Below are 14,121 nucleotides of genomic sequence, written 5' to 3' on the forward strand. Positions count from 1 at the left end.
TGAATATAGGGACTTGTAACACAGAATGACAAATAGTTGTGTTCCCAACCAACTATTCCGTTTCTTCGTTTAAAAATGCGCGACAACCTCGGGCTATGATTTAATCCTTGGCAGCGCCCACAGACGATGGGAGAACGTGGTGGTTTAGATGTTCCCGCAACGGGGCTTGAACCCTGGTCACTCGAGTTATTGTCAATCGCGTTACCTCTGTCACCATTACTCCCTTGATTTTGAGCATAGTTTTTGTAGTAGCGAACTTGGTTTCCCCCTCTACCTCGACCTCTTCTTCCTCTGTTATTACCACGAAAAGATGAACTTGCATTTCCTGTGTTTGTCGATTGACCTTGATTTGCAGTGAGAGACGTAATATTTAAAGAAAGTTTCTCTAACTGTTGCTGTATTTGCTGCAGTGCATTGGAGTCAGGGACCTGAGAGTTTACATGTTTGTCAGCATTTTTCTGAGCAGAAATTTTCTCAACTGCTCTGGATTGTGTGGTAGGCTGAGAGCAAGAATGCGTATTCATCGGGTCAACATTCGTATTGCTAGAAACTAATGAAGACTGCAATATCGATGAATTACGCTTAATGTATTTCTCGATGGTTTTCCGTTCTAATAAGATCTTTGTTTTTTCCTCAGTTATTAAGTCTGATCTCAGTTTTTCAACTGAATCATATTCCTTACGAATAACGGCCCTAAAATACTCAGGTTGCAACCCTTCTATGATTAATTGTGTTTGTTTCGCTTGAGGGGGGGCTTGAGGGTCTACCCTCAAAATGAGGTTGAGTTAGAATAAACATAATCAGATATGCTCTCAGTTTCTCCTTGTTCGCGAGCACGCATTTCACTTTCTGTCAACTGAGGCATGGTGTTGCTCCCAAAAGCTTCTATAAATTTTGCTTTGAGCTCATCGTAAGTCCAATTGGCAAATTCGGGTTTTTTGGAAGTATTGTCCATCCAAAATTTAGCCGGACCTTTCATCAATGTACATAGGATAGCTTTTTTCTTATGCCTGTCCAATTATTGATGGAGGCAATAGCCTCGTATTTCTGGAAATACCGCGTGATGTCTTCTCCTAATTTAGCATAAAATGGTTCGGGCCTTACTATCGTATGAATCGAGGTCAATGAACCTTCTACATTCTCACTATTAATCTGGGCCATGTTTAAACTGTCCGGTGTGAAAGAATAAGAAATACTTGAAACTGGGGGTAGATAAATGCAAATTGTCTTTAAGATTGGTATAAAAATTTCTAGTAACTGGAATGGCAATCGGTGAACAAATCGGTTCAGGTTCAAAGTACTGCGTAGTGGAAATATCGTTTGGATCATCAAAAGGTTGTAGATACTGTTCAGCTAATAATCGAAACATGCAGAAAATGTTAAGTAAACATGCATATAAAATCAGTGTCAACACAACATACTTAAACTTAAAATAAACCCAATCTTTGCGTCACTTAAAAAAAATAAATAATAAGAAAAACATGATTTGATGTAACAGAATGGTAACAAAAAATGATATGATAAAAATCGTCGGATTGATGTTAATTTAAAAGTCTTATGGTTCGGAATTTATAATAACAATGTCTCACAGAAGCTGCATTTCTACATTAGGAGAAAAAAATCCTAAATGCTAGGCAAAGGCCTCAAAAATCTTCACAAAGTGAAGGTCCACATTTCCACCATCTTGCTGTACTCTACTGTGAGGTTACAACCAGTTATTTGTCTCGATTATCAGTTCTTTACTAAAAGAATGTGGGGATAGCACTTCGCATGGCAAGAGAGAAAGTACGTGGGGATCTGAGCAGTACAGCGCTGAAGTAATTAATTGGGAATGAATGAAATAAAATGCATGTTTTCTAATAGAAGAGATCACAGAGACGCAAAGGTTAGGAAAGGAAAGGGTCTTACTGTACCTCAGCCATTTCGATATGATGACCCTCTTCAAATATCGGGTGAAGCCTTATCCTCCAATCCGTTGAGTATTTCCGTCTGGTATCGATCCCGGACCTCACGTTCGAGAGTGAAGAACCTCCCTACCTCAGGGCAACAGCTTTCAGATGTCCTGGCCTCCTCGAAATGACACCTCTGTCATGCAGTGGATGGTGAGGGCCCAGGCGTGCCAACCGTCTCTCAATTGCTGCTACGACGACTCTTCTGAATAGGGGTCAAAAGTGTGTTTCTGGCGGCTTCTGTCACACTTCTCACCTCGAGGGTCCCATGTCCCCTGGTTTTGTTCTACTTCCTTGTTTTCGCTTCTTCCTTGTGCTCCGCACATGGATGACCAGCTCATCACAATTATCTTGGTCAATAGGGAAGTTTGTTAATTGCTGAAACGGCGTGGCTGAGTTTGTTTTGATGAAGTTACGGAAATTAGGAAGAGAATGGTAAGCATGAATTTGTATTGGGATGAGGTGACAACATAGGGAAGTCTCTTCTATATTATTTAATAATTACAATTTCTTGTTTGAAGAACAATAACAACATACAGGGAGAATTCAAAATAGTCGCTAAGCCTGATATCCTCTACACTCCCTGCTCTATTTCTCCACGATGATTTTGAAAAAAATTCGGAGTGTTCTCCTGGAGACAAGTGTTGTTGACCAAAGGATGCTGTAGTAATTCTCCAATGTCCTAGTGGACTTCTGCCCTAATTAAGCAAACTTTGGTGGGCTTTTGTCCTACCTTTGGAAAGTTAGTGGGCTTTTGCCCTACTCTTAATAAAATACACTCCACAGAGTATATATAGAGTATATATATATATATATATATATATATATATATATATATATATATATATATATATATATATATATATTGCAATTCTGAATGCTTGCTTGGTTTCAGAAAAGTCTGGTAAAATATGCTGTTTAAACATTTTTATTATTTTTTAAAAGAAATTTGTTATGTGATCCTCGTATCTCCATTTGAAAGAAACGAATATCTTAACCAATCATATAATTAATTCTTAGAATGAAATAGGTTATATAATGTAATTCATGTATAACTACAGATGTGATAATAATAATAAATTTAGTAGTACAAATATAGCTGTTACCGTTGGAATTAGCTACTTTCGTAACATTATTGCCAATTAGTTACTGCATCGTAGCAATTTCGTGTGGTGGTGGCGAATTTCAGAACTAAATCAGGTGAATGAAAAAGGCACAGGACCTAAACGGCACAAGTCCTAAAAATCATTTCGCGGCACCAGACCTGAACGGCACTAATCCTAAAAGGCACAAGACCTAAAATTTAGGATTAGTGCCTATATTTTAGGACTTAAGCCGTGTAGGTCTTGTGCCTTTTAGGAAGCGACTACATCGAATCCGCTTTGGATTCTGTTCAATTACGAGATTCAATCAAAATTGAAGCCTATTGTAAACTTGTTCTCTCTTGGTCGATTCGAAATCGACCACCAATTTCATTTCAAAGATTTTTAAGCGGAAAGATACTATAACAATTTGTTACGTTATAGCAGTATAATTCAGTGGCGACTTTAGCGGGTAGGCACGGATCTACCAAAACATTTTGAAAAATAAATAAACACTAAAAGATACAATAAGAAGTAAATATATTTTCCACCATTCATATTAACGATAGATAGTTGAGATTAACAAATAGCACCAACCACTACTGTAAAGGGAATTTCCTACTGTCATTAATCAATCAAATGTGTGGGAGCAGGAAAATTCGGTGTAGGAAAACTTGGTGTAAGAAAATTTGGTGCACGGAAAATTCGGTGTGGGGAATGCTAGTGTAAAGAACGATTCGTTGTAGTAGACCGTAGGATCTATTAGAAACTTAAGTTTGAGAATAAATGAACGTATTAGTTTTAAGTTCAAACTGTCTACTAAGTCTTATAAGGAATTTAAAAATTTGTGCTCATGAAATAATTTCAATTCGATATTTCGACGGATTTTAACATTTCATGACTAGAAATTTGTTTTTCTATGTTCGTTCGTGTGATTTAGCGGAGCGACCATTGCTACCAATCGACATTTAATTTAAAACTTAAGTTTTTATGCTGTTTTAGAGAGTGTCTCCCAGAATTTTCTACTTCCAAAAGTAAATATAGGTTACTGGACGAGTAAAGTTGAAAATTGCAGATTTTTCAAAAATGCTCTAAGGATTTTATGTTTATTTTATATATAAATATTTAAATCTAAATTCTTCAAAAACGATATAGTTTATTTATCATTTGTTACTCAAAGGTGCCAAAAGAAATGCGTCAACTAAAGTATCTACGCCTGATTGAAGAAGTCAATAAGGAGCCAGTACTTGCTTACCTTAAGACAAACTGAAGTGTCTGATTGGAGGAGAAGTTAACTATTTGTACAACTATTATCTGATAAAACCATCTTGGTTTATATTGCCCATCTCACTAAGACTTTTTTTATCATTATATATTTGCATCTTACATGTGTATATACCTACATGTTCTATGATGTATTATATGGAAGGTGTTTTTAGTTGTTTCTATCTCTGAACTTATAGTTGCAATTGTTTTATTTCTGACAAAAGGTGTTAGATTCATTGTATGATGAAAACTAATTATAGTAATAGCCCACAAAAGACATACAAGAGATATCGGACTCAAAACAAATAAATAAACTGCTTAACTTAAAATAAGTAATAACATTTTATTCGGTACATTTTGTGGTGTTTTCGTTTTCACAATATGAAGTTTCGTAAGTTATCGTAAATCGTAATATGAAATATGTATTACACCGAATCTTCCTAGATTCCAAATGTGTACATGTATCCATAAGCGAGGGAGCGGGCTTATCCAAAATTAAAATCATAGGGACGTTAGACTCAAAATCAACTAAAGCTGTCCCTGGTATAATTAAAAGATGAGATTATCATAGCAATGAGAAAGTAAAAGAAAACTATGTTGAGACTTTGAGAAGGAGATATTAAAAGGATCATGTATTTGAACAAAAGAATTTTCAAATGAACTCAAAACAATTGCAAAATACGTTAACCTATTATTAATGAACCTCTACTCCATATTGCTAGTAGTATCCGTCCTTGTACTTTTGACCCCTGTACCATTCTCCTGCCGTGCTTTCTATACTACTTCCCAGTTATTATATTCCTAAATATCAAACATTTCGTGTAAATGCTAGAGGGTTTTCCCACTTTTTTCATTTGCATATTTTAGTTATAGATTTGCCACTTGCATAGTTGTCTTCCCTTTGTTTAAGAGGCAAAAGATTTTATTCGTATTTTTTTTATGCTGGGCTCTTCTCAAGTTAAAGGGTTAACTACTGCAACATTTCCAACGAAAAGGTTAACTGCTGTATCGCTAGACCCATTTTAGAAAATATACCAGATGAATTGGAGAATTTATTTTGGTTTGTGAGTGAAAATCAGATGAGGGGAATAGTAGAAATAAAGAAAATACTTATTGTCTTGTAAGCGGCACTATATATGGAGGCGGAGGGACTATTTGGCGGACAGGTCACATTTCATGATTTATGGGAAAGGCGTGTAGAAATGTTGCGTAAATGACAAGATTGTGACACATTTCAAAGTTGAATATTGCGCAGACGCGACAGCTTGGAGTGGATTGCAGCAGGGGGATGGAAAATAGATAGGATGCCGTTTCATAAGAACTTCAACAGTCACAATGGACCTTCAGCATAATGTCAGGTAACAATGAAATATCTGAACAATCGCTGTACTTTAATGATTGACTTCGTTTCGTAATAAGTACGATCACAAAAAACACCTTGTTCAACACTCGAAAGATGTCCATGGTAACTGTTATGGTATTCCTATATAAAATAGCATCATATTTTCTTCCAATCTCCCACTCATAACCCACTCTAAGCTATCGCCTGCGCAATATCCAACTTTGAAGTGTGTCAGTCGGCTCCGAGCCACCCTAAACGAACTGAGGTAACACAATGTTCTGTGTTTCAATGTTCCATTGCGACTGATCATATAACGTGGCGTTTTTACCTCTTTCGGTTCCCACCCAGCCAACTAATATAAGTTATTACGCCTGCGCAATATTGAAGTTTGAAATGTGTCAGTCGGCTCGGCACCACCTTGTATTTGGGAATGCAATAGTTGGAAAGTGGTATAGAAAGCAAGGCAGGCGAATGATACAGAGGGCAGAAGTGCAAAGACGGTATGGAAAAAGAGGTTCGAAGAATTGATAGTATGGAAGAGAGTTCGTTAATAATGGGTTGGGCGTATTTTACAGTTATTTAATACTTATTGAAACTGCTTTTATTCAAATACATGAGCCTTCTAATATATTCTTCTCAAAGTCCACCCTCTTACCCAGAGTTGGAATAGACAGGGTTGCGAGGCGGAGATTTCCGCCTGCGCCTATCGTCTTATGGCACCCCTTTGTCACCATAAAATAGCCTTAGTTGTATTGAAGTCAAGACAATTTTAGTTAAATTTTCCATTATTGTCTTTATAATAAATATATAACAGAGTTATTGCAGTGCGTAGATTATTTCAAGGCTACAAGCTGTCACGACGCCGTGCTCTCCTCGTTGCGGGTGCCAGCACTGTCAGATATCCTAGTTGATATGTAAAAACTCGGTCTGATTTATTATTATCACAAGTGGTCTCATTCTCTCGTTGCGTTATTTGACTGAGGTAATGTAACAGTGTTAGCGTTGAGACTCAACGAAAGCGGCGCCTGCGTATTCTCAAGTAGGAAAGTAGATGTTAATTAAGGCAAGAATATGGTGTTATTTACAGTGTTACAGGCTATTGTTTACAGTGTTATTTAGTAATATAAAATTGACTTCAGTGTCATAGATGATGCTAAAAATGGATTTTTTTTATATATAAAATTTTCTTCAGAATTTTAATATCCAAATTATACGTAAATTGCGTTTAACATGTCTAAAAGACATCTTCACATTCCGTCTGGCTGAATTTTCAATATTTATGAAATTATAAGTTTATTTTGGTTAAAAGTTAACAGTCACTCTTTTGACTAGATCAGTGTGTTGTCTGCATTGTAAGAACGAAAACAATATGTAAATGTAACGTTTAAAATTTTGCTAGATCCACAGGGTATTTGGATTTTATATTTTATAATAAAGCCCAATATTTATTTATATTCTAATTTAAAATATAATTACATGCAGTGCACATGTGATGTAAAGAGAGCAGAACAGCCAGAGCAGTAAGTTTACGAAACAAATGGCTGAAATTCGAAACTAATGACAGCAGCTCTTTACACAAAGCTATGTGAGCTTACAACATTAACTTTGAATTACCCACTGTCCCCAAAGATAGACTACTTAAAGGCATGGGAAATAGTCCAAACATTAGCTACAAGTTTAAAGACACTCAGAGAAATTTTCTCACCTGTATGGAAACGTTAAAATGTTCTCGGAAAATCTTAACAGAGAATGAGATGAAAACGAACTTCTCAGGGTGGATGCTGATTTTGCAACGAAAAGAATTCGGTGTAAATTTTTTTTTTTTTTTTTTTTTGACGAAAACTGCTCTGATGAAGATTCGTCTTTGCAAGAAGAAGCCAAGTGGAAATGTTCTATAGAATTTGTAACACCGCTTTTACAAGTGTTGAGAAGAGGTTTATTCCAAAAGAACATTTAATACGGTAAAAGATTGTGCGTGTTTGGACCCAAAGAGATTTGAAGAAGTAAAGAAAATGGATTACCAGGTGGAGCCTTGAAAACATTAGCAGAAAATACAGGCGTATGTAAAGAAACCCTGTCACGCGAACTCAAACAATTTGCGACTCATTACAAAAATTACTTCAAGAATCTGAAGGATACTTCTACTAGTGACTTCAATGTAATTCAGTGCCCAGTTGATTCTGGAAATGAAGACGAATTGAGTGAAAACAAAACGGAAGATCAGGATCAGCTGAATCCAGGGTTGTATACACTGTACGTTTCACATTCTTGTATGAGCTGACTTCAAATGAAAGTACTTATAGCAATTCACAGGGTTGTCTAAGAAGTAATGAGACTGAGTCTATAAACAGGAATTTATTCATCCGATTTTAACAACTTCTAAAAAATTCTTCAAAATCGTCTTTTGAGCGTCGATATACTGCTGCCAGCGTGATTTCCATGATTCATACGTTCCCTGGAAGTATGCTTCCGAAATGCCTTTTAAAGATTTGGTTACGGCCGGCCTTCGGGGTGGCGGCAGCGTCATCAAAACGGCGACCTTTCAGGGCGGTTTTTACTTTGGGAAACAGGAAAATGTCTGCTTTACCTTTCATAACCTCCACCATTTCACGGCACACGTCAATTCGTCGTTGTTTTTGTTCATCACTCAACACTTTTGGTACCAATTTTGCACAAACTTTTCTCATGTTCAAATTCTCGGATACAATGTTGTGTAGCGTTGACTTGGATATGTTAAGTTTTTTCCGCTATTAATCGCAGATTCAACCGATGGTCAGGGTCCAAGAGTTCTTTCACCTTTGACACGCTTTCATCCAAAGAACTCGTCGAACAGCGTTCAGACCAGTCCTCAACTGTCTCCCGCCTGTCTTTGAAGTCCTTATGCCAGCAAAAAACCGGGCTTTCGACATGGCATTTTCTCCGTAGGTCTGCTCAATCAAGGCAAAGTGTCTGAAGCAGTTTTACCCAAGCGAACGCAAAATTTGATGGTGTATCGCTGCTCTATTGTCCGCTCGATTTTTCGCGTTTTATCCCGCGACCAAAAAAAGGCATTGCGCAAAGATCGATCCTCATTCTCTCACTGCTCAGAAGCAACTTCCGCGCGGTGCGATGCTTAGGGTAGGGAAGACCCTCACCACCGATACCAACCATTGAGAGCCCTCTAGTGGCGACTGGAGCGCTGCGCGGCGGCCAGTCTCATTACTTCTTGGACAAACGCTCTATGTTGTGTGTACAAATATGATATGGCTCTTCCAACTAATGTAGTAACTCGTGCATTCTTATTTACTAAGTTGAGGATCATTAAATCAAAACTGAGATCACTTTTTGAAGCAAAGTCTACTGGTAAATTTAATCCTCCTTAATACTGAATATGTCCAAAATTTTCCAGTAGATTACGATGTTATTGGAAGCGAAATAGCAAAAAGCTCAAGAGATCTTAAACGATTACTCATGCTATGAAATTTAATACAGTCATACAATTGTATTTAATGGTATCTTTTCCTTCTGTTTGTATTGGAATAGGTAGACTACTGCTAATTTATCCCAATTCACATTTTTGTTAGCTGTAATTGTAATATTATTCTGTACTATGCAACATTTACGGTATTTCGTCGTAGTCGTTTTATGTGCAACTGTGTATAAATTAAAAAGTCATTTTAAAAGCCAAAATGTTTGAATAAATTTATCCATGAGTCGCCCCTCTAAGTTTCCATCTCCGCCTAACTCTGACAGCTCCAGTCCGACACTGCTCTTACCAAACATTTTCTTCTCCACTATTACTGCTATTTTAATTTCGTATTTTAATTATTCTGCTAAAACAACAAATTGTAAACGCTCTTCAGAGAATGCAATATCAATGAATCCCCTCTTCCTCAACTACCAATCTCTTTTTTTTAATTCTGATGAATCATCAATTTGTGTGACATAAAGAAATACGACCTTACATAACAGAGCCAAAACTGATTTTAGTCAGTTTTTATAAATCACATTTTGGTAATGCTCCTTGAATACATGAATGTAGAATAACTTTTCTTTTTTTTAAGTTTAACGTGGGAAATTATACCCTAAAGTTGCGGGAGACGGCGATGATGCTAACTAAAAATTAAATTAAATTTTTCAGTTTAACGTCCCACGATTATAGAAAAATTGGTGGAGCAAGAATGTGGGAGGAAACAGAAGTACCCCGAGAAAACCAACGGACACTATGTTGTGTACCACAAATTTACTTGGCAGGGGATTGGACCAAGGACGCCATGCACAAGAGGTAAGCATTCTACCATTGAGCCCCTGCGACGATGATAACGAATGAAATATTGGAATGAAAAAAGATACAGAACCCCGAGAAAAACCTCGATGAATATGTAAGGGGAGGGAGGTCTCTCCAACAGTCCAGATCTTCTCTCTGAACACTTTTTTCTTTTTTTTTCTTTTTTTTTTAACGATTCTTGTTTAAAGCAAACATATGACATTACTAAAACATACTGAAAATGTTTTTATTTACAAAATATGTTTTCACATATACACATCCTCAGACTTTACAAATAAAAATGTACAAAATACAAAGTTTATACAAAATATCTTTAAGAAACGACTTCAAAAAATGTTCTTAAAATATTGTAGCGAAATAAATTAAAATTCTGAGGAACGCTAATTCTAGTTTAATCTGGATCTACTTCAACTAGATCCGGATGTATTAAAATTCTTTATCACATGCTAAAATAGAATGACTTAATTAATTACAAATTTTAAATAGTTTTAAAAACTAATTCCATAAACCACCCTACTAATCTCTAATGTAAACGTGCTTTTGTTGTTGGTTAATTACCTTTTCAGTTTAACACGATTATCAAATGAAATGCTGCAAAAAGATCTCAATATTCATAAATACATGAAACAATCAAATAGAATTGAAGCTGAGTAAAATGATAACTGTATCCTTCAAATGTACACAGAATCCTTTTATTTGGACTTCTGGTTTAGCATGATTGGATAATTTCCTTAAATTTTTTCAACTCCTAATTATTCCTTAAAAATATTGAATACGGCAGTAACCTCGATGAGATAAATGAAACTTTACGATAAACCGCATTACAGATCTCCTTCTTCAATATAAATAGCATAACTTTGAACATACGCTGCGCTAGCAATACCAGTCTTCAGGAAACAAATGTTGAAGGTCCAAAGACTGTTGTTGCTCTTAATGTTAATAATAACAAAAGTTAGATCTCATAAAAAGCACTAATCTACCTTGTTTTCTTACTTTCCCATGTATAGATTTTTCTGATTTTAATATTCAAAACTTTCAACTTTTGTTTCTGAAGACTCATGAATATTTAAAATGTTGTTACTCACAGTGGAGAGTAACATTAGATAAAAGTAGTTACTTTTTATATTTGTTTTCTTGTTCAACCATACCAAATTTGATAATACATGTACTTATGAGCGTTTGTTATTCGTTTTTTATTAGAAATGTGCACTGAACTGTAAGTTTTCATTAATTTTTACAAAATTATTTTTTGTACCTGCTTACCTATCTCAAATACAGATTATCTTGTCCAAGGTATCGCACTTACATTTGCTTATACAGTAGAAAGGCATAGGAAAGTAGATAAAAGTTCAGTGAATTAAATTCAGTGACTTAGAGACAGTTGTCAGCTTTACATATAAACATATAACAATTACACATCTTAAATATTAATGCATTCGCATGCTATCATGTAATTGTAAACATAGCGATTGAAATAAAACATCTTTTAAAATATTGGAACAGCTATTTTAACAAATGCTCAATGACGTTCGGATTAAATTTATCACTCCACGTACTAATACAAACGAACTTTTAAGTTATTTACCAGTAAATTAAAGAAAGAAAAAACACGGTATGACGATTGAAGTATTTTCATTTTACACTAGTGATGGCTTCAATAATTTTACTTCTGGAAGAAGGATTTTTGATGCCCATTTCCTCGAGATCGGATTCTGTCAATGAAAAGAATGTGCCGATATCGACCTGGAAAACAAAATTCACTTGTAGTTCATCTTATTTATGCAGCATTTGTTAATCCACTAAAAATTGTAGAAACACATGCAGGCTTTACGTTAAAGATGCTACAAATCTAACAATCTGAGAGCTCTATACATACAGTTTCCGGAAAATTACACAATTCACCAATTATTTGCTGGTCCTTCACTGTGATTCAAAAAAAATATACGGAACTTTTAAAGTCCCATGGTTATGTACTTTAGGTTAAAGGAGACGTATAGTTAACCCTCTACAGGCCGCAATATGAGTTGTAACACCATCGAGTGCAACTAATCCGTAAGATAAACAATATTTGCCAATTTCACTGAATTGGACTGAAAGAGTACTAAAATTATTAAGTTTATTTAAGTTGTTCATTAGAAACTAAAATTGAAGAATAAAGCACCCATTAGAATAATAAAATTGTACCTTTTTCTGAAATTAAATCTATTATAATCATTATCAACGTCAAGAAATTTGAATTTTGTTCATGAAAGACCTTGTTTCACAAGAAAGGTATAGCTTTATTATTCTAACGGGTTGTGTTGTTTTTCAATTTTAGTTTCTAACATATAATATAAATAAACTTAATTTCTTTCAGTTCGTTACAGTGAAATTACCAAATACTAATAAAGTTGCCAATCTGATAGATTAGTTGCTCCCGGTAGTATCAAAAATTTGTTGCTCACGAGCCATACCATTGAATAAAATATTTAGAACTTGATCAGATGCAATAAATCTCTCAGATTGTTTCACACAAAAGGCATCTGTTGTTAGTAACCTTTAGCGCTCAAGAATTATGGCATACTCATGAAAAGAAAATTCAGTTTTGGAAAATAACAAAAAGTTACACGATAGAACGCAAGTAATTCCACAGATTACAAGCTCACTACTCCAGACTGCATTGAACTGTGAGAAATAATAAGGTTATAGTATAGATGCAGTTAAAATAGGAAGCTATAGTGGAGCCAATGCCATTCCCGGGAAAACTAAGTTTGACGAATAAAAACTTTGCTCATCATCTTGCACAATATATATACACAACAGAGGGCCAATGAAGTTTAATGATTATGAAAGAACCGGTGGAATAAGACTGCGGAAGGACCGCGAGAAAACACATGAACATGATGTTCACCACAAACTCATATAGCCTGGGATGCAACTAGAAACTCGTAGCACCAGAGGTGAAACCTCTACCACTGAGCTACCATACCCCCCGTATAATAATGATACTTCGGAATCGTTATCACGACAGCGAAAGCTCTAGTGTATCAGGTTAACGCTTGTTCTACTGTTCTTGCACCAGAGAAGGATAATACAGTTGATTTTTTCCGAGCTGATAATTATTTTATTGACGTAATGTGTTCTAATAAAATATATATATATATATATATATATATATATATATATATATATATATATATATATATATATATATATATATATATATATATATTGAAGTTGAATTTTAATCATATATAAGCAGTTCATCGATTTATATCGTCATTATTTTTGGCTCTTTTGATCCGTTGTATAAATTAACTGCTTTAAGATTCGGTGTCAGCACCGAAAATTATAAACGACCACTGTGAATCAACCCTAGAACGTACCTTCAACTAACGACAAGCAAACTAGCCATTGGATGCATGGAAGACAACACTAACACACAACAAATCTTCAATAAACATCATACATTAATCTGTTTCAGTCATTATTAGACCACGGAAAGCTATATTTATTCTTCCCTCCGTAATGCCATTTAGCCTTCGCGGGAAAAAAAAGTGTTAAGTTGAGGAAGAGCTTCATTTCAGCTTCCATTAAAGACAGCAAACTATAATTACGTACATGGATCCCGGTTGAACACTATGCTTCAATTAAATTATAAGTTTAAAAAATTTGTAAAATAATTCTTTCTTACTAGAAATGCATCACATACATCTAATGCAATGATTGAAGAGGAATACTCCTTGTATTTCTCAGTCATCACATGCAATAAAATTAATTACTCGCATTAATTCTATGAATATACAAAATTTTTAACATCTCCCTCCCCCTTTTCACCCAAAATAATAAAAATAAAAGAATTCTTACTTCTTGATCTGAGAATAAAGGAATTAATGTCTCTAGTTGTAGTTTTGATAGTAATGCTGCAAGTTGTTCTCCTGTACTATCTATCGATGAAATCATATCTTCTGCTAAAGGCAATTTGGAAGCTTCACTCGACACTTGAACTCTACATTGTGTTAACGCATCATCCCTTACACTGGTAGGAACATTCTCCCTGTAACAAAGCAGAGATCGGTAATAGAATTAATTTAAAATATATTGAATAAATAAAACAGGCAACTGATCACTAGACTAGCTGGGTCTTTTGTCAGTTACTAGTGGGTGCTCTAGAACCGAAATCAAGTCTTAGTATCCACTGCCGACATATCAGTTCAATTCACTAGACCGCTCCCG

The 14,121-nt window shown here is 35.2% G+C and overlaps 1 protein-coding gene across 3 annotated transcripts in view; it reads right to left on the reverse strand.

Annotated features, from left to right (window-relative positions):
* Positions 1–10,106: 10,106 nt before the first annotated feature.
* Positions 10,107–14,121, reverse strand: part of LOC145674129 (ankyrin repeat and SAM domain-containing protein 6-like) — a 56,430-nt gene continuing 52,415 nt past the window's right edge. For all 3 annotated transcript variants that reach the window (XM_081743960.1, XM_081743958.1, XM_081743965.1), the window contains 2 exons: positions 13,753–13,942; positions 10,107–11,649 (listed from right to left, as the gene is read on the reverse strand). In XM_081743960.1, coding sequence (XP_081600086.1) covers positions 11,539–11,649; positions 13,753–13,942 — 301 coding nt within the window. In that variant the 3' untranslated portion in view covers positions 10,107–11,538. The remainder of the gene's footprint in view (positions 11,650–13,752; positions 13,943–14,121) is intronic.

Source organism: Thermobia domestica, chromosome 2, assembly GCF_964235325.1.
Source record: "Thermobia domestica chromosome 2, izTheDome1.hap1.1, whole genome shotgun sequence".
In the NCBI taxonomy this organism is placed as follows: domain Eukaryota; kingdom Metazoa; phylum Arthropoda; class Insecta; order Zygentoma; family Lepismatidae; genus Thermobia; species Thermobia domestica.